Source organism: Galeopterus variegatus, unplaced genomic scaffold, assembly GCF_000696425.1.
Source record: "Galeopterus variegatus unplaced genomic scaffold, G_variegatus-3.0.2 Scaffold545, whole genome shotgun sequence".
Taxonomy (NCBI): domain Eukaryota; kingdom Metazoa; phylum Chordata; class Mammalia; order Dermoptera; family Cynocephalidae; genus Galeopterus; species Galeopterus variegatus.
The window spans coordinates 1,141-23,035 of NW_007726656.1; the positions used below are offsets into that span (position 1 = coordinate 1,141).

Consider the following 21,895-nt stretch of genomic DNA (forward strand, 5'->3'; position numbering starts at 1 on the left):
CCTTTGATTCTTTTTTCTTTCTTTTTTTTTTTTTTTGTCTGCTTGTGTTATTTCAAACAGCCCATCTTCAAGTTCAGAGGTTCTCTCTTCAACTTCCACAACCCTGCTGGTTAAACTCTCCATTGTGATTTTTATTTCGCTGAATAACTTCTTCAGTTTGGCAAGTTCTGCTACATTTTTTTTTTTCAGGACATTGATTTCCTTTTACATTTCCTCTTTCAGGTCCAGTATACTTTTCCTTGTTTCATCATGATATCTAGCTGACTTTTCTTGTATCTCATTCAGGTTCCTTAGAATTACCGCTCGAGGGCCGGCCCGGTGGCGCACTGCTACAGTGCGCCGCTTGGGAGCGCAGCGGCGCTCCTGCCGAGGGTTCGGATCCCACATACAGACCGGTTCCCACTCACGGGCTGAGCGAGGTGCAGGCGCGACACTGAGGGTTGCGATCCATTGCCGGACATGAAAAAAGACAAAAAAGGAAAAAAAAAAAAAAACAAGAATTACCGCTCGAATTTCTTTGTCAGTCATTTCAAGGGCTTCTTGTTCTATAGGATCTAGAGCTTGAGAGTTATTATCCTTTGGTGGTGTACTTTCTTGATTTTTCGTATTTCTGGTATCTTTTTTTTTTATGTTTATTCATTGTGGGAGGGGGTTTCACAGTCCACAGGTTTGACACTATTGACTGACTAAGATGTTGCTGTGGTTGCCAATTTGGTATGGCTACCTCAGTGACTGCTCAGTTGGCCACTAGTGCCTTGTGTGTGTGGTTGCCTTGGGTCTTGGGCCTCTCTGGGATGCCACCTCTCTGATGAGGTGGACTCTGCCGGGCTGCTCGATCATGGGGTGATACCGTAGGGTGTGTGGTCTCTGCTGTGCCTCCACCTCTCGTGCTGGACTTCTCCCTGTTCCGTGCATTCTGGCCCAGGCTGCTGGGATGCGCCGAGGCACCGCAGAGCGTGTGGTCTCTGTAGAGCTTCCCCTTCCCCTGCAGGATGTCTCCCTGCTTTGTGCATGCTAGACCGGGCTTGGGATGGAGCCGAGTGGTGGCAGTGAAGCCTACCTGCTGCTGGATCACATCGCGGTGGCCCCCCCACAGGGTGTGTGGACTCTACGGAGCTTCTGTCTCCCTTGCTGGACGTCTCTGTGCTCTGTACTCATTGGGCCGGGCTGCAGGATCGTGCGGCAGCAGTGTGGTCCCCATGGAGTTCCCGCCTCCCCTGCCAGACGTCTCCCTTCTCCAAGCGCACTAGTCCGGGCTGGGAATCGAGCTGGGTGCCTGCAGTGAAGCCTACCTGCTGGATCACACAGTGGCGGCCCTACAGGGTGTGTGGTTTCTGCGGAGCCTCCGCCTCCCTTGCCGGACATCTCCCCACTCTGTGCACACTGGGCTGGGCTGGGAATGGAGCTGGGTGACAGCAGTGAAGCCTATCTGCTGGATCGTGCGACGACAGTCCTGCAGGGCATGTGGTCTCCGCATAGCTTCTGCCTCCCCCGCTGGACGTCTCCCCGTTCCGTATGCACTTGATGTTATGTTTTTATAGTTTAAATTGGTTGACTTGTGGGAGAGAGTAACGCTAGGGACTGTCTATTCCGCCATCTTGACCGGAAGTCTGCCTTGTCATTCTGGGACAGCTGCATCTGGCATGGGCCTCAGGCTGCTTCTACTCATGGTGGAAAAGCAGCAGGCAGCTGATGGGTACAAGCAGATCACATGGCGAGAGGAAGCCTTAACACGATGTTTAGATGCTTATTCAAAACCTGCACCTTAATACTGCCCCAAGAATCAGGGTCATGGTCAAAGTCTTTTGAGGAATCAGATAAAAATCTATAGAGGAGTAGAAGAAGGATGCATTTCACATCCACACCCTTTTATATCTTAATGATTTAACACCACTCTCTGTTGAGCTGAGTCTGCCTCTTAAATTTTCTGAAATGCAAATGACCCAGATTTCTTATTACATTCTAAGAGCAGCCTTGATAAATATCTGGTCTTGTTTATTGTCAGGAAAAAAAATCAAAGTCAACTCTTCCAACTTTAATTTGCCTCATAGCTAGTAGTCCCTTTGCAAGTCAACTGATGAAGCTATCTTAGCTGTTCATTTGCAACTGTTTTGGAGGGTACATTGTTTAAAGTTAGACATTGATTCTTTACTGAAGTTTTTATATGATAGCATTAGGCTATACCTGTTTTAGGTTTTTTTCAAGCCAAATCATTGAGGTCATGCTTTATGGCAGTGAGTCATACTTGATCTGCAGAAGATAAGGACTAGATTGACCAGCTTGACATTTTGGTCCTTGGTGTCTCATTTTAACTAGTGTTTTAGCTTACACAACCAAAGTGCATTTATGGCCCAACTCTAATAAGGGCATAAGACCAGCTTCATTCCTTGTTCATATTATTTTTTCTATATTTTCCCTTTTCTTCAATTTGTCATCAATTGTTTATTGTGTTTTGGGGTTTTTTTGGCTTTGGTGCTATGTGCATCTGTTAAATCACCTTAAATTATCTTTTGAAACAGGTTTGGCTACTAAATAATTCACTGACTATATTCCATATAGTATCTCTTAACAGAAATATTTAGGATCTTTCTTCACAACAGTTTCAGTGAGATACGTTTAAGTACATTTTGCTTTGTTAAAGTTATATGTAACTAGCAGATATTTGGGGTGTATTGCATTGGGTCTTCCATCCAAATGTCAGTGCCTTTTGTGTGCTACTTTCAGTACCCTGCTAACAAAACCTAACTCTGTACCCTTGCTATTCTCACAGTTGCCACAGAGTTCTAATGCTCAGCATTAGTGACATGGTTCCTACTCTCAAGGACTTTTGATTATAGTAAGGAAAATATAGGGTAGATGTATTTTATGTTTCCTAAAGACCTTGTTAATTCAAGAATGTCCATCTATCATACAATTTTTCTATAGGAATAAACAGAAGATGCTTTGAGAACATTACAGTTTATATGAAACTACATGCATAAATCTTAGAAATGTGAGGGTACTTCAGAAAGTTCATGGAAAAATAGAATCAAAAGGTAATATGAATCTTTCCATGAATTTTTTGAAGTACCCTCATATAATATTGCAAAAAAAGCAAGTAACTGAAGACTGTATACACTGTATACTTTTTATAAAACTCAAAGGCAAGCAAATCAACACTGTTTAGAGATATATATGATTTGGGGTTGTTTTAGAAATCCGTTTTTAAAAGAGAGGTAACAATAAATTCAAAATTCAGTAGAGGGGAGACATGAGTTGTGCAGTGATTGGATGGGAAAGGAGCAAGTGGATGCAACAGTGTTGGTGTGGTATGTTTTTTTGTTTGTTTTGGCATGGATGGTAGGTTTGAGGTAATCTCTTTAATACGTTTAATGACTTGCATTATTTTCCTTTGTATCAAATATTACATAATAAAGTTTGTATTAAAATTGTAAAAGTGAATATATGGTCAGAAAATAGTCTGTTAATGTTAACTTTGAGAAACTTGGCTGAGAGGAGAGTGGTAGCTGGGTGGTGTCACAGGGCAGAGAAAAAGTGTTATGTTTGTGAGAGATGGGTGATGTGGGTGGTTTATGTTTGAAACTTTACCATGTTTATGGGCACAGAAGTGACAGTTCAGAGAGGTTGAACAGAAGGAGAAAATACTGAACAGGACAGCATTAACCAATGAAGCAAAGTCCCAGTGGAGGATCAGATCGGGAGTATAAGTGGAGAGATAACTTTGATCTAGTGAAGAAACAATGCTTCTTCTGAAAATAGAGGAAAGAGGTGAGAAAATTTTGTAAATAGCATGGAAGGTGTTCAATTTCATGTTGAGAGATATGGTTAAGTTCAGGTTGGGGAGGGCTCTTAAAGAGTGTTAAGGATCTCTAATAATCACTCTTGAAAACAGGATAGATTATTGACCAGGGATAGATTCCTGAAAGGATTCCTGGGCAATGCTGATGGCTGAGTTAAGGTTGGAGATACTAAATTAATAAATATACCAGTATGAGTACCACTTGATTTTTACAGTTGAGGTCTAAGAGAAGAGAAAGTAATTACACTGTTGATTAAAATTGGGTATATTTAGGGGGGGGAAATAAAAGTAAGGCAATGTTGGATCAGGAAAAAAGGGAGATCATTATGAGGAAGAACAAATGTTATAGAAGAGAGAGCACTGGGGAGTTGAAAGAAAGAAATAATAGCCAGAGACTGAAATACAAAAGTCTTATATTTCAGGGCCGGCCTGTGGCTCACTCGGGAGAGTGCGGTGCTGATAACACCAAGGCCATGGGTTCGGATCCCATATAGGGATGGCTGGTTGGCTCGCTGGGTGAGCATGGTGCTGACAACACCAAGTCAAGGGTTAAGATCCCCTTACCGGTCATCTTTTAAAAAAAAAAAAAAAAAGTCTTATATTTCAAAGGTGAGATAATGGAGTTGTACATAACAAGTTCCAGGATGTGTCTTTGATCTACTAAAAACAGAATGAAAGAGAAGAGTTTAAGAAATTTTAAGCCTAGATTTGTACGTTAAAGTCATTGTGCCAGTTGGTGAGAGTTGGGATAGAGGAAAAAACTGAAAGTATTGCCAAAGTCCTCAATAAATGAGGACTGGGCGGGCGTGAGAGCAGTGAGAAGGGAAAGAGGTTGGTATGCACATTCTCTATGATCTCAAGGAAAAAGAAACTTTAGCATGAAACAGGAACAACAGTGGTAATGGGAAGCAGCCTTGCCAACACTACCTCAGGAGACAGTGGGAAGCCTCTATACCCCCAGGGCTGCAGGAGAAGGTGTGCTGGGGGAACAGCCAGGTTTCATGTACAGGCAGCACAGGAACAGGTGTTCTGTAAAAAGGTTGAGGAAATAAGGGAATTTGTTTATAATGGAAAAATGGGTTCCAATGAGCACAATAGAAAGGATTGAGGAGATCATCAGTTAAAGAAAGAGTCGGGAAATGGAAACAGCTATTTCCATTTGTGCAAATGTGAGCCAAAATGAGAAAGTGGGCTGCAGGGGCTTGCTTTTTGTTTAGGGGCAGAAGATCAGAGCATGATTGGATTTAAAGAGAGACCAGGTTTAACATTTACAGGCAGGTTCTGTTGAGACCAGGATAATCTTTGCTCTTCAGTCTCATTCTTCGGGGCAGCCCTGCCTGTTAGTAGGAATTACCTTTCCCCACTTGTAAGAATAGTCCTTTATTGCCTTATCTCCTCTGGGATGTCTGACATGTATTTACTGAGACCTGTTGCTCTAGGTTATCCCTTGCCTGTACTTTTCCACCTTTTTGGGAGACAAGCCTTGCACAGTTTATACTTTAAAAAAATATATAGCCATATCATTAGATAATCCTGCCTTTGCCTCACTCTGTGCCCTTGGCAAGTTATTTAACTGCTTTCTGCTTTAGTTTCCTTATCTATAAATGATGCCTACTTCAGTTGTAAAGATTGACTTAACACAAGTAAAACACTCCAAATAGTGCCTGACAGGTACTCTGCTCTATTTAAGTGTTATTTATGAAAATATATGGTAATCATACTATTACTTACAATAACTACCATTTATTGAGTGGCAACCAGCGTACTTGATACTTCAAGTTTATCTAATTTGATTCCCTCAGCAATACTCTGAGGTTATCTTAACCTTTTCAAAGAAACTTGAGACTCAAAGAATGGTCTTTGCCTTGCTAATAAATATTGAAGCTGTTATTAAAACATGTCTTTTGACCCCCAAGTCCATTTTTTCCACTGTGCAACTTGTTACAAATCACAATCATTATTATCTGTATAAGAGGGTGCTTCAAAAAGTTCATAGAAAGATTCATATTATCTTAATTCTGTTTTTCCATGAACTTTTTGAATTACCCTCTTATTTTTGTTAGCTGTTAATAAATTTTTTCTGAACCTACATGGCACAATAAAATACTGAAAGACCTCCAAAAGTTCTTAGAGTCTTTTTTCCCCTCTCATAACTAGACATCTTTAGTCTCCTCCATGGTCTGTATTTGTTCTTTGATAGAAAACTATGAACCTGAGCCTGTGAATTGTGAACTAGTCTCAGGCGAACCTGAGCCTGTCTTTTCAGATTTCACGGAAATGAGTGAGAGTGCCATCCGCTAAGCATCTGTAGTAATCTTTTATTAATCTTTTTTAAAAGGTTTAGTTTTTTAAAAGAATGAGAAAAGAGAAAATAAAACCAACAATAATAGTCATAGTCTTTACTAGCTTAAGAGGCAAATAACCAGCCTGAAACATAAATCCCATCTCTGAGGAGCTTGTTGATGAGTCCTACAACGTATAAGCAATTCTTTGTATTGTGAGTTTTTGTTTTGTTTGTATTTTGGCAGCTGGCCGGTAGGGGAACCGGACCCTTGACCTAGGTGTTAGAAGGGTGTGCTCTAACCAGTTGAGCTAACCAGCTAACCTGTGGGCATTTCTTAAAGATTGAGTATGAAGAGTGCATTAAGTTATACAAGATTTTAGACTGAATTTAAATTAATAAATATTATATTTAATTACACCAGATTTTCTAAATGAAAGTCAGCAGTGGGCTGGGTAAATAAAATCAGAGGATGTTGCCTGTTGTGTTGTCAGAAGAAAGTGAGCACAAAGAGATTTGTTTTACATTAAATATATATTTCTGTAAGGTATATTTTGATGAGTATTTGAATTGGTTCATAAGGAAGTCTGAAAGATGGTCAAATTCAGGGAAGTGGCAGTAGATCTCATTTAATGATTTTTTTCTAAATCACAAATGCTGCAAGTAGTAACGTTTGCCTCCTCCCCCTTCTCTTTCCCCGTTCACTGGAGGTCACGTGATAACTTTCACATGACTCGGTCAAAGGATCTTTTCCTCTTACAGCTTTGCCAAAAAAAAAAAAAAAAAAAAAACTTCTCCAATTAAAGCTGTTAACGTGTACTACGCTGTTTCCTTGTTGGATTTGCTTGTTCTCCGCTGCTACTGTAAAAAACAAAATGAGTGGTAAGATATGCTGACTGTTTTTGAACATTCTGTTTTTATTTTAAAACATAGAAAACATTGTATTAATCTAAAGTCATGCCGTGTGTGATTTTAAAAAAATAGATGCCAAATATTATCGCTATAAAAATATTTTAAATTGTTGCTATGTAGTTATAAAAAGATTAGACCCTATGTGGACTTAGACTGATTTTTTTATTCCATGGAGTATTCCATTTTATGGCCTTTATTTTACTAGGTTTTTTTAAAAACCTAAAATCTGAAATTTGGCATCAGATTATTTGGAAGCCATTGTGAAAGCTTCCTTATAAAGAGAATGTGTAGCACGTCAGCAGCCCGTTGCATTTTAAGAATTAAAACTCTTGGACAAATTTGTAGTTTAAAAAAACTCTTAAATATGAATGTATATTAATAAGGAAAAATAGAGAAGAATTTAATTTATACTAGATGAAATATCTTCCTTATTAAGTCTTTGTGGCACTTTTTAAGGAATTGGGGTGCAGAGCTTCTCAAATCTCTTAAGACAATTGATGAATAGAATTGTTTCCTCTTCTGCAGGTTTTTAGAATAGGAAGCATGCCCGTAAAGATAATAGCTCTGTGATTTGGGGTAGATTTTGGTCAAATCACGTAGATTATGAAGGAGCTGGTAGGTGTATCCATATTTGTTCAGATATAGCTACTCTTGTGCCAAGCGTGCACTAAATGGTACAATTTTTAACAGATTTGGCTTCTTCCATAGGACAGAATCTCTCTTCGCATACAAAGTTAAGATGGTTTGTAGTTAATCTTTCAGTACTTCCTAAATAGAAGTATTGTTGGAACTAAAGAGGGAATTAAACATTTGCATCATTAAGTATGCAAGGCTTTAGGGTTTTGCTACTATAGACACAGGAATAGCAACAGTGCTGTAGACGTTGTAGTTCTAAACATCAATATTGGTATTTACTATGTTAATGCAATAGGGGTTTTTAATGTGTTCAGTGTTGAATGTTACTTCACACCAATATTTTAGGTATTAAATATGGTACTGATGAATTGTCTCTTTAAAAAAACCTAACCATATACCATTTCTGCCTCAGGATAAGAAAATTTACTTTTTAGATTGAAATGATTACTTCATGAGGAATTGAGTTAATCCATATTATTCCTGGACTACAACTAGTAATGTGTTTACTGTTGGATTATTTTAGGTTAGGTTTGTTTTATTCTGTTTTCAGTATCACACTTAAATGTAATTAAAAGATAAAGTAGAATTTTGTACTACTAAATTATAAATATTTTAGAGATGATCAAAGTATAATATGGTTGCATTGTAACTGCATAGTATTCATATAATCATATTTCTTGTAAAAGGAGGACAACCCAAAACAGTTTTGTAGTTTCATAATTTTAAATGTAATCAGCAATAACTTATTACTGATGGCAAAACAAAAACACCTGTTCTAGTGACTTGTTACAAGGATTAAATCTGACAACAAGTGAAAGGACCCACAGTTCCCAGAACATATGGTAAACGCTCAACAAATGTTCATTTTCTTTATTAAGATTACAAATAGATTTTTAATGAATTCTTTCTGGTTCTTAGCTAAACTTCAGATTATGAATAATATCTAAGCCAGCTCCTAGGATTCAAAAAGCTAATTTAGTTTAGTTTTATATAAATTGTATAATAGAAGTAAACCAGCGTTTGTTGACAGCTGTTCTCTTTTGAGCCTGGAATATAGTAGTTAAAAGGTGAGTTTTGAATTAAGCCTTTCTGCCTAGAGGTATAAAGCAGCTCACAAGTTTTATTTAGTAAGTTAATAGGTAATATTTGCTTAAAATTAAGAAAATTTTGTTCTGCCTTTCTCTCCTGTTTTTCAAAGATATAAAAACGACGAAGGCCTTAATTTCTTAGAGGCATTAGAACATAGTTCTTAAGTGTCAAATTACATCAGTTGCCAATAATGCATAATATTTTAACATTTACTAAATATGAGTAGGGATATATCCTTAGAAATGAAACTCCCTAGTTTTGAATTCCAGTTCCACCACTTGAACAAGCTTAACCCCTTCTGAGCCTCAGTTTTAACATCTGGAAAATGGGGATGATGACGATAATATTTACGTGAGAGAATGATTATGAAGAGAAAAAAAAAATATATATATATAAATATATATAGTAATATATATAAATAAATATATATAAAATATATATAAAAGACCTGGCTCATAGTAAGTTAATATTGGCTATATATAATTAAGATAATAATCTGAACAACCTTGTGTATTTGGTGGGCTTGTTTTGGATGGGAAGAATATTTTGTTGAAAAGTTATTTACATAGCCAGAAATTATATAGTGTAATTTAGTAGTCTGCACATGCACGCACGCACACACACACACACACACACACACACACACACACTCCTTCCCCCTCCCTCTCCCTCCTTACTTTCTCTTAACCACTTCAGTCTTTTTCCTGCTCCCCCCTCCCACGTCTTCTGTCTTTTCTCTCCCCCTCACTCCCATTCTTCCACCCCTTTCCTTTTTCTCTCCCCTTCCCCCCACTGCTTTTCCCTCTCTTCTCCCTCCCTTCCTCTCCCTCCCTTCTGGCTCTCCTCTTCACAGCCTCCTGTCTCCACCCTTATCCCTCCCCTTTCTCCTCTAAGCTCTCTCCTCCTTTTCTCCCCTTCCTGTTCCCCTCTCTCCCGCCTTTTCTTACCACTGTTTAGTGTTTCCCCTCTTGTACCTCCTTTTTCTTACACTCTTTACTTTCTTATCTCTCACCTCCTTTCCCCTCCCCCATCACCACTTTGTTGTTCTGTTCTCACCCCTCCACTAGAAAGGGGAGAGGGGCTGTAATCCAGATTTGCTGTAAGCTCCATGTTCTTCATTCTGTTTTTCTGAGGTATGTGTAATGGTATTGGTGAAATATGTTTGTTTTCTGCCCTACAATTAAGCTTTTCCTCCTTCAGTAACTGAGAGCCATTTTTAAATGGCGGATTGAAATTTTGCATATTAAAAGAGATCCTTCCTCCATTACATTCTTCATCCTACCCCTGCACTTTATTTCCTTAGAAATAAGCAAAGAAAAAGTTTCATTTTAACTTATTAAGAATGGGTGGGTAAGGGAACACTGCAGTCTAAAGTTACAGGAAGAAAGGATCTGAAGGTGAGATACTTTTTTAAAAAGTTACATAAAGCAAGTAAGATCTACTTCCAAGATAGAATAAAAACACACCTTTCAAAAGTATTCTCAGAAAGGTTTAAAAAGATGAATAAAATAATTTTTATAAAAGTTATTTGGAAAGCATAACATTATAAAAGTGGAAGGAAATATAGAATAAGAGAAGCTGAGTTTTCTTTTGAAGAACTTGTCAGAGTAAGAAACAAAATTTCTTTAGGTAAATATACATGTATGGCATTTCTCTTTGTTCTTAAGTCCCCGCAAACACGACTTACACATTTTTAACCCTAACAAAGCAAGTTCTAAATTTCTAACTACTCTTCCTCTTACCGCTTTTCTCTTCTGCCTTTTTTCTTGATTTTTTTTTTCCTATTGCTTTTGAAAATTTTGCCTTTTGTATCTTTCATCAATTTTGTATGTAAAGTTTAGTTTGATTTTTCCCATAGGTCAGTGTTTCTAAACTTGCACATTGTTGAGTCACCTGGGATATTTGTAAAGTAAATGTAATGATTCAAGACCCCATTGTAAGCATACCAAGTAAGGATCTCTTGGAGAGCCTGCAAATCTGTTTTAAAAAGCTCCCCAGTTGACGGTTATCACCAAGAAAGTTTGAGAAACACAAGTATAGGTAAAGGGTAATCAGTGCAAGATAAGCTTGTATAACAGGTAAATCATATTAATTTATTTTCATAGTATTACAGTTGAATAAATTGAGTGTTTAGATGAAGTATTCAAAGTATAATTCAAGTTGTTTTCAACTTTAGCATGCTAACAATCATAGATTAATGCATCATTTCTATGGCCCATTCAGGTCCTGCTCAGGTTCCAATGATGTCCCCAAATGGTTCTGTGCCTCCTATTTATGTGCCTCCTGGATATGCCCCACAGGTATGTTTTTATGTTTTTTTTCTTTTTTATATCTATGTAATAGTGATAATGTTATTCTCTTTAACTTTAATACCGATGAAAAAATACCATTTAAGTGCTGAAGCATACCTAGTTTAGGATACTTTTGGTAAATCTATTTATTTCAAGTATTTTAGTACATTTGGAAAAGAGGAAAAAAATATATTGACAGCACTTATCATTTAGCCTTGTCTTTGAGTATTGAATTACAAAAGAATTCCTTCTAGAGTTTTATCTCCCTGATTATGTGACTAATGTAAATAATATCTTAGGTTATAAAGGTGCCTACATTTACATATTTTTTTATTAATCATTTGCTCAGAAGTAACCAAAGACAATGCTTCCAACTTTATTCATACAACAGCTCTCAGACACTGATAATAATTGTATGCATATTGTGGCAAATAGGAGAGAATTTAGACCTGCACAGGAAGTACCCCAGGCTGTCTCTAGCCCGGGGGTGTTGGGGAGCCAAGGGCCTTGGCCATGCCCCCCCCCAACATGCACAGCCAGCCCAGCAACAGCCACTTAGCTGCAGCAAGAAGGGTCCCAGGTTCCCAAGCTGGGGTGGTGGGGGATGAGGGCGCTGATATCTGCACCCAGCCCTCAATGACCAAGCCACCACTAGAAGCTGCAGGCTTCATTCGGCCCCTCTTCTTTCTTCCTGTTTCCATCACATTTCCTTCCCCTTTCCCCCTCCCTCCCAACTACTATGCAACATCATAGAATGTAAAAAAATAATATTATTTTAAAACAAATAAATAAAATAGACCTGCAGCCCTGTGGGGATCAATATAATCACACACCTGTCACCCTTTCATGCACATGGGGTGGGAAGCTCTGACTTAGAATAAAGTATAGCTAACTTATGCATACAGGCAAACTGAGTTAAACTGTAAGATATGCAGGTGTTTGATATCTTTTACTACTGAGATTATATATAGTCTGTACTCATTGCCTCAGATCTCTTTGGGGAAGTATCAGTTTCTCTTCCTAGCACTCAGTTTACACTTGAAGTTTTCTTCAGGTTTGCACTTACTTCCTCCCTGATTATGCTGCAATATTGATGAGCATTGTGGTAGATTCTCTGCCCACCCTGTGGAGTACACCACTATATGAATGACAGCAAAAGGAGAATGTGCTGGTGGGGAGAATGAAAGTCCTATGAGAGTTAGAGTCAGAAAAGCTGAAACCATATATTATTTCAAACCCTTGCTTTTTGCTGCATGGCCTTGGGCAAATCAAATTCCTCAAGTCTCAGTGTCCTCATTGTAAGATGAGATGATAACATATGAGATAATGTATTTGAAAGTACTTTGTAAGCTTTTCAGAAGAATAGTCTCTGTTCACTATCTCTAATTTTAACACACTAACTCCTTAATTTATTATAGTCTGCATTTTGCCTGTACTGTTACCCTACTAAAACTGTTCCCTGCTATGAACCAAATCCAGAGGCCTTTATTCTACCTGGTCCTCTTTGATCTCTAAAAATTTGACACCATTGATATGATTTACCCAGATGTCCTTGACATAATGCTGTCCTGATTTTTTTCTACTTCCCTGTTGCTCCTTCTCAGAACTTTTTTCACTTATTTAAAGAACATTCACTAGCATAGTTCAGTTCAACATTTATTGCGTCACACCACGTGCCAAACTCTGTATTGGGTGCTAGTGACATAAAGATGATTAAGACAAATTATTTCACTGCAATTATGGGGTATCCTGCTGTTCTCTCAGCTTACAATGCCTTTTATTTTTATGACAAACTCTTACCCTTCTCATTTCACTTCATCAAGAGCTTCTAGAAGCAATTTTCCCTGAGCCTTTCCAGGTTCCTCTCCTTTTGGGCTCTCATGACACATTATATATATATCCTTCTTTTAATTAATTTATCACAGTTTGTTAATTCTCTTTCCTAAGAAATTATGAATTCTTACAGCTCCTATATTCAACAGTGTTCTACACATATGTATTGAGTGCTTATATACATCAGACACTCTTGTGTGTTTGCTACATATCCATAAATAGAAGAAGCAATGACTCCTGTCCCTCTGTGGTTTATGTTCTTGTGGAGAGAAGCAAACAAAAAGCATAATAAATGGATAAACTACATAATGTGTTAGTTGGTGAGTGATAAGAGAAAAAAGAAAGAAAATTGAGCTGATTACATTTTAAAATAAGATAGATAGGTCTCATTGGAAAGGTGATATGTGAGCCAAGTCTTGAAGGACAGGTTGGAGTTAGCCATGCATTTATCTGGGGAAAGAGGATTTGGAGAACAGAAACAGCCAGTGTGTATAGCCTAAGATGAGAGCATTCCTGGGAATCACAAGGAGGCTAGCATAGCTACATTGAGTCTTTAAGGCAGATTAGTAGTAGGGAATGAGGTCAGAGAGGTAACAGAACTAGATGATATAGGACTCTTACTCATCTTTATATCCTTAGTGCTCAGTACAGTGCCTGTCATATAGAAGGGGCTCAATAAATATTTATAAAGTCATCAAATAATCATCCAAGTCCAGGTTTATCTTTAGACCAAGAGCCACTGAAATAACTTTTCTTTAGCACTTCTTTGATCTTTTCATTTCTTTGATCATAAAGAGCCATTAGTTGGCTTCTCCACTCAATGAAGTCTTGATTTCTTGACATTTAAGGCCTTATATAGTTCTGTCTTAGTTTGCCTTTGCATCATTCTCTTGCTGCTTCAATCGTGTATCCATTTTTGCAGCCGACCGTGACTTCTCACATGCTCACTTGGTCTTTTCCTTTCTCCATGGTTTTGTAAATGCTGTTACTTAGAGAATGTTATTCATTACCCCCTTTCTGCCTTTTGAAATTTTATCCATTCTTGAAAGCCTCCCCAGATTAGGTTATTTGTACCATTCTTGGTTATAATATATAACACCTAATATTATATATATGTGTGTGTGTATTTTTTTTTTAATTCCTACAGGATTTTTGGTTCTTTGAGAATAGGATCTGCCTTTTAATTATTTTTGTGTTCTTGTGGTAACTCAAATGTAGTAGGTATCCCATAAATAGTTGCCAAATAAATTAATGAACGTTAACAATAATCTTACTGGGAATTATTTGAGGCCAGCAGGCTACTATTATTAATCTTAATTTAAAATCAAGATTGTTTCTAGGAAATGTATCATTTTCAAGCACACAGAGTAATCTGAAGACAAAAGTCTAGAGCCAGGTTCTAAACACAGGTAAACACTTGATAATTACCCACAACTTAACACATAAATGTAATGTTGGCAAATCTCAAACCTGAGAGTTTGATCAAATATATAGTCACACAGATGACTATAATGAAGTTTAAGTCGTATTTGGCTCAGAAGGAACAAAGTAGTGTATACATGCATAGTCACCATCCCTAGTCTCCTTTCAGACTTTTATATACTAATCTCTCCTCATGGCAGTAAGTTTTATCACCTCCATCCCTTGCTTGTGTGTATCTGTCATTTAAGGTCAGTAATCTAAGTAGGGTCAAATAATGTTTTTGCTATATTATCATGTTTCTAATAATTCAGTACCTACTAATAAGATTCCAGAAATGTATGTGTTTTAAAAAGTTTTGTTCAGCACGCAAGAACTGAAAAAATTAAAATCCTGTGTTGAGAGTGCTTAGATTCATCACTGAGGAAATAGCAACACTACCTAAGAACATAATTGCAACAGAAAAGTGAAAGGTCTGAAAGATAGATGGATCTGAAGATTAAGATCAAGATTTAATGGAAGTGCTTATAGGAGATACACATAAAGAAAACATGATTTATCCAGGATACATCAACCTTCAAATTTATGTTTGTACCAATTTCATGTCCCTATTAAATTTTGAGGTATTTGAAATATGAACTCATTATTATATGTATATTTGTAACTTCATCTCTAAGAGTAACATTAGATAGCAAGGATATCAAACATTCTGATAGTAATTAGTTCTATTTTTCTCATTTGAAATTTGCAAAGCCCATACCTGTTACCTGTTGCATTATACTTCCTTTACATTCTTAAGAATTCTGCAGTATTATTTATTTTGTAATCTTTGTACCTTATTGCACTGGCACTTTAGCATTGTACTCAACAATAATAGGAAACTGAACTATTGTATTAACTGCTGACCTTAAGTTTTGAAGAGAAATTTGATATTTCCAATCGTGAATAACTGCTCTTAAATTGGAAAAATAGGTTTAATTTTTCATTTATACACATGACTCTAGCTGTTGAATCAGAAAAATGGCTCATCTTTTTTATCCTTACTTTTTAAAAAACAGTCATTTATTAATGACATTATATAAGATGCTATCCAATATAATAGGGAGACCTAAAGCTAGTTAAAATGATATGCAGAAAGCAAAATGAAATTGTTCATCAGAAGCATAAAATATACTGTACTGGCCAACCATCAAAAAAAAAAAAAAAAAGAAAGCATACATATAAAGGAATATTAATTTTGCAAACGAAATATGGAAAACATATTTAGTGCTAAAGAACAAATATAGCAGTATATTTTTTACCTATTTTTCTGATTACTACATAGAAAACTTGGAAAATATAAAAAAAGGTAGCGAAAAGTTGCATTGTTACAAACCAGAGATACTCTCTGTAAGTATTTAGTACATTTCCCTTTAGTGTTTTTCTAATTACAGAATTATAGACTTTATTAAAAATGTATAATGTTTATACTTAAAATGATCATTTCCCTGTAACATTAAATATATTTCAGAAATACGTAAGTTTTAGAGGCTGTATAATCTATTAGAGCAATATATCAATTTGTTTAATTATTCCCATTTTGTGATTATTTAGACTCTTTCCAGTTATTCTTTTGCAATTATAAAGGTACTTTGATTATCTGCACAAATCTGTGTTGTTAATTTCATCAGTATAAATTTTTGGAAATGTAATTCAAAGGATTCGAACTTTTTTTAGGCTCTAGATACATATTAAGTTTCTTTTCAGTAAAATCGTTATCAATTTGCATTCCAGTTAAGTATTTATGACAGCAGCACCCTCCCAATACTGATAATTAGGATATAGATAACTGTTTCTTTCTTACATACATTTTTTTCTTGTTTCTTGATGACTGAAGTTTTCAAACTTACACAAAAGAATGAATAGTCTAATTAACTCCTTTTGTACTCATAACCTAGCTTCAGCAATTATCAACATATTGCCAATGTTATTTTATCACATATACCTCTTATTTTAATTACTAGAACATTTCTAAACAATTCCTAAACAGTTAACTTTACCTATAATTAATGCTTTTTTTCCTACTCATGCTTAACCAGCACCCTCAGTTGTTACATACCAGTTATGTTTGTACTTAAAAAGTAGAAAAAAAGCCTCAGAGAAGCCAAACTATTTGAAAAGATGATACACACATAGTTCATACACCAAGATTATGTACTTTACTCATAAATAAGCTCCCTAGCCACTTCCAGGGCCTGTTCCTTCTTATTTTAGGCATAACCTTAATGGGCTTTATTATTGCATTTTAACAAATAAAGGTTTTGAGAGATTGACAAACTGCATAGAAGTTGAAATGTGCCAACTAAACTAAGAGTTTCAAATGGGGAAACAAAAAACCCTAAAATTTAAACACAAAGCAAGTGATGACAAAGTAAGTAAATAGTAACAGGAGTAGAAGGAACCTAATTCACTGGCAGGTAGTACTAACTTATTGTCCCCAAGAGCATTACATTGCAGGATAGAATAACACATGATACTTCAGTGATGAAGTTCATGACTTATCAAGAAAAGTTTATAAACTACCTGAATGGACTCCTGAAAGTCAACATCAAAAGTTCTCCAGGGCCAACCCGTGGCTCACTTGGGAGAGTGTGGTACTGATAATACCAAGGCCACGGGTTTGGATCCCTATATAGGGATGGCCGGTTAGCTCACTTGGGAGAGTGTGGTACTGATAATACCAAGGCCACGGGTTTGGATCCCTATATAGGGATGGCCGGTTAGCTCACTTGGGAGAGTGTGCTGCTGACAACACCATGTCAAGTGTTAAGATCTCCTTACCAGTCATCTTTTAAAAAATTTAAAAAAATAAAAAAGTTCTCCTAATACTGCATGTCCTCATCCTCACTTATAACTGGGAGCTCGGAGGAGGAGAAAGAGAGAGAAGAGAGAAAGAAAAGAAAGAAAACAATAATATGCTGAACTTTCAGAAGGAGAGAACAGAAAAAAATATATATACATAGGGAAAAGAAAGTTCTTCTATGGCCAGCTGCCAGAAAAAAGTTCTGCTTCTGCCTTTCTTGTAATGACTCCCTTCACTGTTTTTTGTGGAATGTGGGTTGTTACGGTGATGAGAGGGTACCTAACAGGGAGGGGATTGTAGATCTCATAATGTGGGGAAAGAGCCTATATCAACTTCAGGAAAAATGCTAGGTTATTTCTTTGAACTGTGCTTGCTATTTCACTTTGCATTTATGAAAAGAAAGCATGCAGGAGTGAGGTCGGTACAGTTTTCAAAGATTCTACAAACCAGTCTAATCCTGTCCTCTCTCTGTCTCCTCTGGGGAGAACAGTCAAAAGGGATGGGTGAGGGGCCGGCCCGGGGGCGCACTGCTGCAGTGCGCCGCTTGAGAGCATGGCGGCGCTCCCGCCAAGGGTTCGGATCCCACATACAGACCGGCTGCTCACTGGCTGAGCGAGGTGCGGGCACAACACCGAGGGTTGTGATCCCGTTGCCGGTCCCGGTCCGGTACGGGCGCGACACTGAGGGTTGCGATCCGTTGCCGGTCACAAAAAAAGACAAAAAGGAAAAAAAAAAAAAGGGATGGGTGAGGGGTATGGGAGACTGGTATGTGGAGAGAGGAGTGTGTGGAAGACTGGAAGGTTTAGAAGAGGATGAAGAGGTATAGTGAGAGCTGAAGAGGTTGTGGATAAACCTCCCGCTATAGAGGTTGTGGTCACTTACATCATATGTATGTGTGTGTAGTTAGATATATAAAATATTTGTTGAATTAATAGTCAGAAATAGTTGTATTATTCTTTAAGAGCTTAAAGTTGGAGCAGTTCTTGGTTCAGGGTGAGACTGTACAATTAAATTGTTAAAGATGGAGGGGAAGCAAAGGTTGTAGGAATTGAGGGAGTCACAGAACCGTTAATAGCTTAGTGGTATTAAGAGGGGAGAAAGAAATGTAGCATTCTAGTAGAACTAATAGAATACATGTATTTCTGATCATAACATTCACTCAACAAATACTTTTGGAGCACCTGCCATATGCTAGGTACTATTCCAGGGACTGGGAAGAAAACAATAAGCAAAACAGATTTATCATGGAACTTATTCTGGTGAGGAAGACAGACATACGGCATAAAATGTCAGGTAGTAAACATGACATCCTTTCTCTGTGGCCCTTCTCAATTATGTCTGTGTTCAATAAAGGAAAACAGGGCTTTGCCTAATTAGAAATTAGGTGGCATCTGTGGTTAAGTGGTCAGACTATGCTGATAGCCCTACTTAATTCTGTTTTATTGTCTTATCTATGTTTTAATGTTTATTAACATAGACTAATTTGAGTTATATTTTATCTTTTTTGTCCTTTTCACACTTGTTGATTTTGTTATAATCATTACCATCAGTGTAACCAGTTGGTGCGAAATTTGATTGTGTACATGGTTGACCGTTTCTCAGCAGCTAGCCCTCTGGAGACTTAGCAGATAGTTTTGAGGTCTTTAGCCTCCCTCTGAAGTCATTCGTTACTTGAAGTGGTAGAGTTCTCCATGTTTTCTTGGTTCTGGTCTGGCTCTTGTTTTTCTCTCTGCATCCTAGATTTGTTATGGATTTTTTTTTAATTGTGGTAAAATACACATTAAATTTACCATCTCGGCCATTTTTAAGTTTAATGGCATTAAGTTTATTCACATTGTTATACTATCATCACTACTATTCAGCCACAAAACTCCTCTTCCTGAAAGTTTTGAACCAATTAAACAATAACTCCCTATTCTCTCCTTCCCCCCCATCTTATCTTTGTATGTTAAATGTTCTTTCTTAGCAGAAAAGTGGTGGGTTTTTTGGTTTTTTAAATCCCTCCCAGACCTGCATGAGTGGTTTTAATTTCATAAGTAGTTTAGCCATTTCATTTTTAATCAAGTGAAATCTTTCTTGTGCTGTGAAACAAACAAAAAAACAGAAAAGACAGTAGACCACCTGTGGATTCTACACCCACAAAGTAGATAAGAACATGGAATCTGAAGCCAAATTGTCTGAGTTCAAATACATGCTCCTCCATTTATTACCTGTGTGACCCTAGGAAAGTTATTTAACATCTCTATTCCTTAGTTTCCACATCTGAAAAACTGAAATATTAATAGTACCTACTTGTAGCATTGTTATGAGGATTAAATAGTTAATGTATGTCCCTTGAGAAATGTACCGCTATAGAGAAAAACGTATGCATCTGGAAAACTAACACTACCATGTTATAAATATCAAGCAAGTGATACAAAATAAATGTAGTAGAAATTACAGGAGTGGAAAGATCACTGAGACTGTGGTGCCCAGGACAGAATTCATGCAGGAGCAATCAAAAAGAACTTCGCACAGACTTTTAGCCCCACATCTCTACCAGCGTCTGCGGTTACGTTCTCTGCCTTCTCGTCTGTTCCCACAAACTCTGCTTCCTCATCTGTGACAAACTTTCATGCTCTTTTCGAGACTCAGTACTCCCACTGGAGTACTGAAGCCCGTCCCCTTTTTCCTGTTCAAGGACATTACTGTAGCATTTTCATCTCTCGTTTCTATATCATCAATTTCTTACTCTCTGCTGGATTATTCTCAGTATATATGTATGTTATAATTTTTCTCACTAAAAACAGCAACACAACACAACACAAATAAAAGTTTCTTGAGTCCACTACTCCTGTCAGCCACCACCCTATTTCTGTATTATCCTTTGCAGCAAAACTTCCTAAAATTGTGCTATTAACTCTCTTATTCTACTCCCTGCTTTCTCACTTAAACCCACTCCAATCAGACTTTCCCCTGTGATTACACCAAAACTGCTCCCATCAAGGTCACAGTGATGTTCCCATTGCTAAATCTAGTAGTGGTCAGCTCTTAGTCTTCATCTTACTTGACCTATCAGCAGCATTTCACACAGTTGATCCTTCCTCCTGGATATACGTCATCAAACTTTCAAACTCCATTCTCTTAGTTTTCCTACCTCACTAGGTTGTATTATGCAGTTTTTAATAAAATGAAATTTATTGCTTACAGTTTCTGAGGCTAGGAATTTCAAAGTCCAGGGAACATCTGGTGAGAGCCTTGGTGGTGGTGACAGTGACAGCAGAGTATTACATTGCAAAATGGTGCAGCAGAGAGAGCAAAAACTAACTTCCTAATTCACTTTCTTTTTAAAGCCTTCCAAACCACGCCCATAACCACCATTTTTAATCCCATTCACTAAGGCATGGTCCTGTAATCTAATTATCTCTTCAAGGCCCCACCTTTCAATTACCATAAAAGGATTTCCCACCCTCTTATCACTGTCACAGTGGGGACTTAAGTTGTGGGGGACATTCAACCCAAGGCACTGTCCTTTCCCAAACTTTCTGAAACTGCAGACTGGTACATCTTAACAGTCTTTTCAGCATTTCCACTTACATGTCCAAAACTTACCAAACTCATATGTCCAAAACCTGAAATTCCAAATCCCCCACACACACCCCCAAAAAACTTGTTCTACCCCACAGCCTTCCCCATCACAGTTGATGGAACATCCTTCGGTAACGTCTTTTTCTTACTTCCCACATGGAATCATTAGCTAATCTTGTTGTTCTGCCTTTAAATACATGCACAATATGGGCCACTCCTTACCATCTTTTCTCTGCTGCCACCCTGGTCCAAGCCACCATCATCTCTTGCCAAGATTACTTTAGTAGCTTTCCGAATGGTTTCCCTGCTTTTGCCCTTGACTCCCTACAATTTATTCTCAACTCAGTGGCCAGAGTAATCCTGTCGAATGTAAAGTTACAGCAGGATTTCTCAACCTTGGTAGACATTTTGGGCCAGATAATGTTTTGTTGTAGGGGGTTGTCCTCCATGTTGTAGGATGTTTAGGGGGATCTCTACCCACTAGATGCCAGATAGTTATGACAACGAAAAATGTCTCCAGACACTACCAACTGTCCTCTAGGGGGAAAAATTACCCCTGGCTGGGAAATACTAGGTTATATAACTCTTCCTCCCAAAACTCTGTGATGGTTTTCCATTTCACTGAAGAGAGTAAATGCTGAATTCCAAATCCTTAATAGCCTATATGGCTCTACCTGACCTGGCCACCCCATCCCCCTTTTATCTCTTTGACCTCATCTGCTTGCACCCTTCTTTCTCTCTTATGCTCATCCAGTCACACCAGTTACTTTCCATTCCTTGGGTATAGTCAGCCCCATTTCTACCTTAGGACCTTTGTTCTGTTTCCTCTGCCCAGAACAATCTTCCAGATTCTACATGGTTAATTTCTTTACTTCCTTCAAGTCTCTATTCAAATTTCACAAATTTCACTTTGGCAGTAAGGCCTACCCTGATCACTCTATTTTATTCTGTAACCTGTCCACCTCACACAATACTTCTAATCCTTTTTACCTTCTCTTCTTTTTCCCATAGTATTTATCACCTTGCAACGTGCTAAATAATTTACTTTTGTTGTGTTTGTCTGTCCCTGTTAGTATGTATGCTCCACAAATACATAACTCTAAGGTTTTTCCTCTCTCTTCTAAATTACCAATTTATTTGTTTTGTTCAAAAGCAAATTTTTTTTTAATGAGAAGAGGAGGTAAAGTTAGAGCTAAATTTGGAAGGTGGGATTCACATGGTTATAG

General features: G+C 37.5%; 1 protein-coding gene across 1 annotated transcript in view; it reads left to right on the forward strand.

Moving 5' to 3' along the window:
- Positions 1-6,865: 6,865 nt before the first annotated feature.
- Positions 6,866-21,895, forward strand: part of FNDC3A (fibronectin type III domain containing 3A) — a 74,078-nt gene continuing 59,048 nt past the window's right edge. Inside the window, exons 1-2 of the mRNA XM_008569923.1 lie at positions 6,866-6,962; positions 10,941-11,017. Of these exons, the coding sequence (XP_008568145.1) occupies positions 6,956-6,962; positions 10,941-11,017 (84 nt within the window). The 5' untranslated portion in view covers positions 6,866-6,955. The remainder of the gene's footprint in view (positions 6,963-10,940; positions 11,018-21,895) is intronic.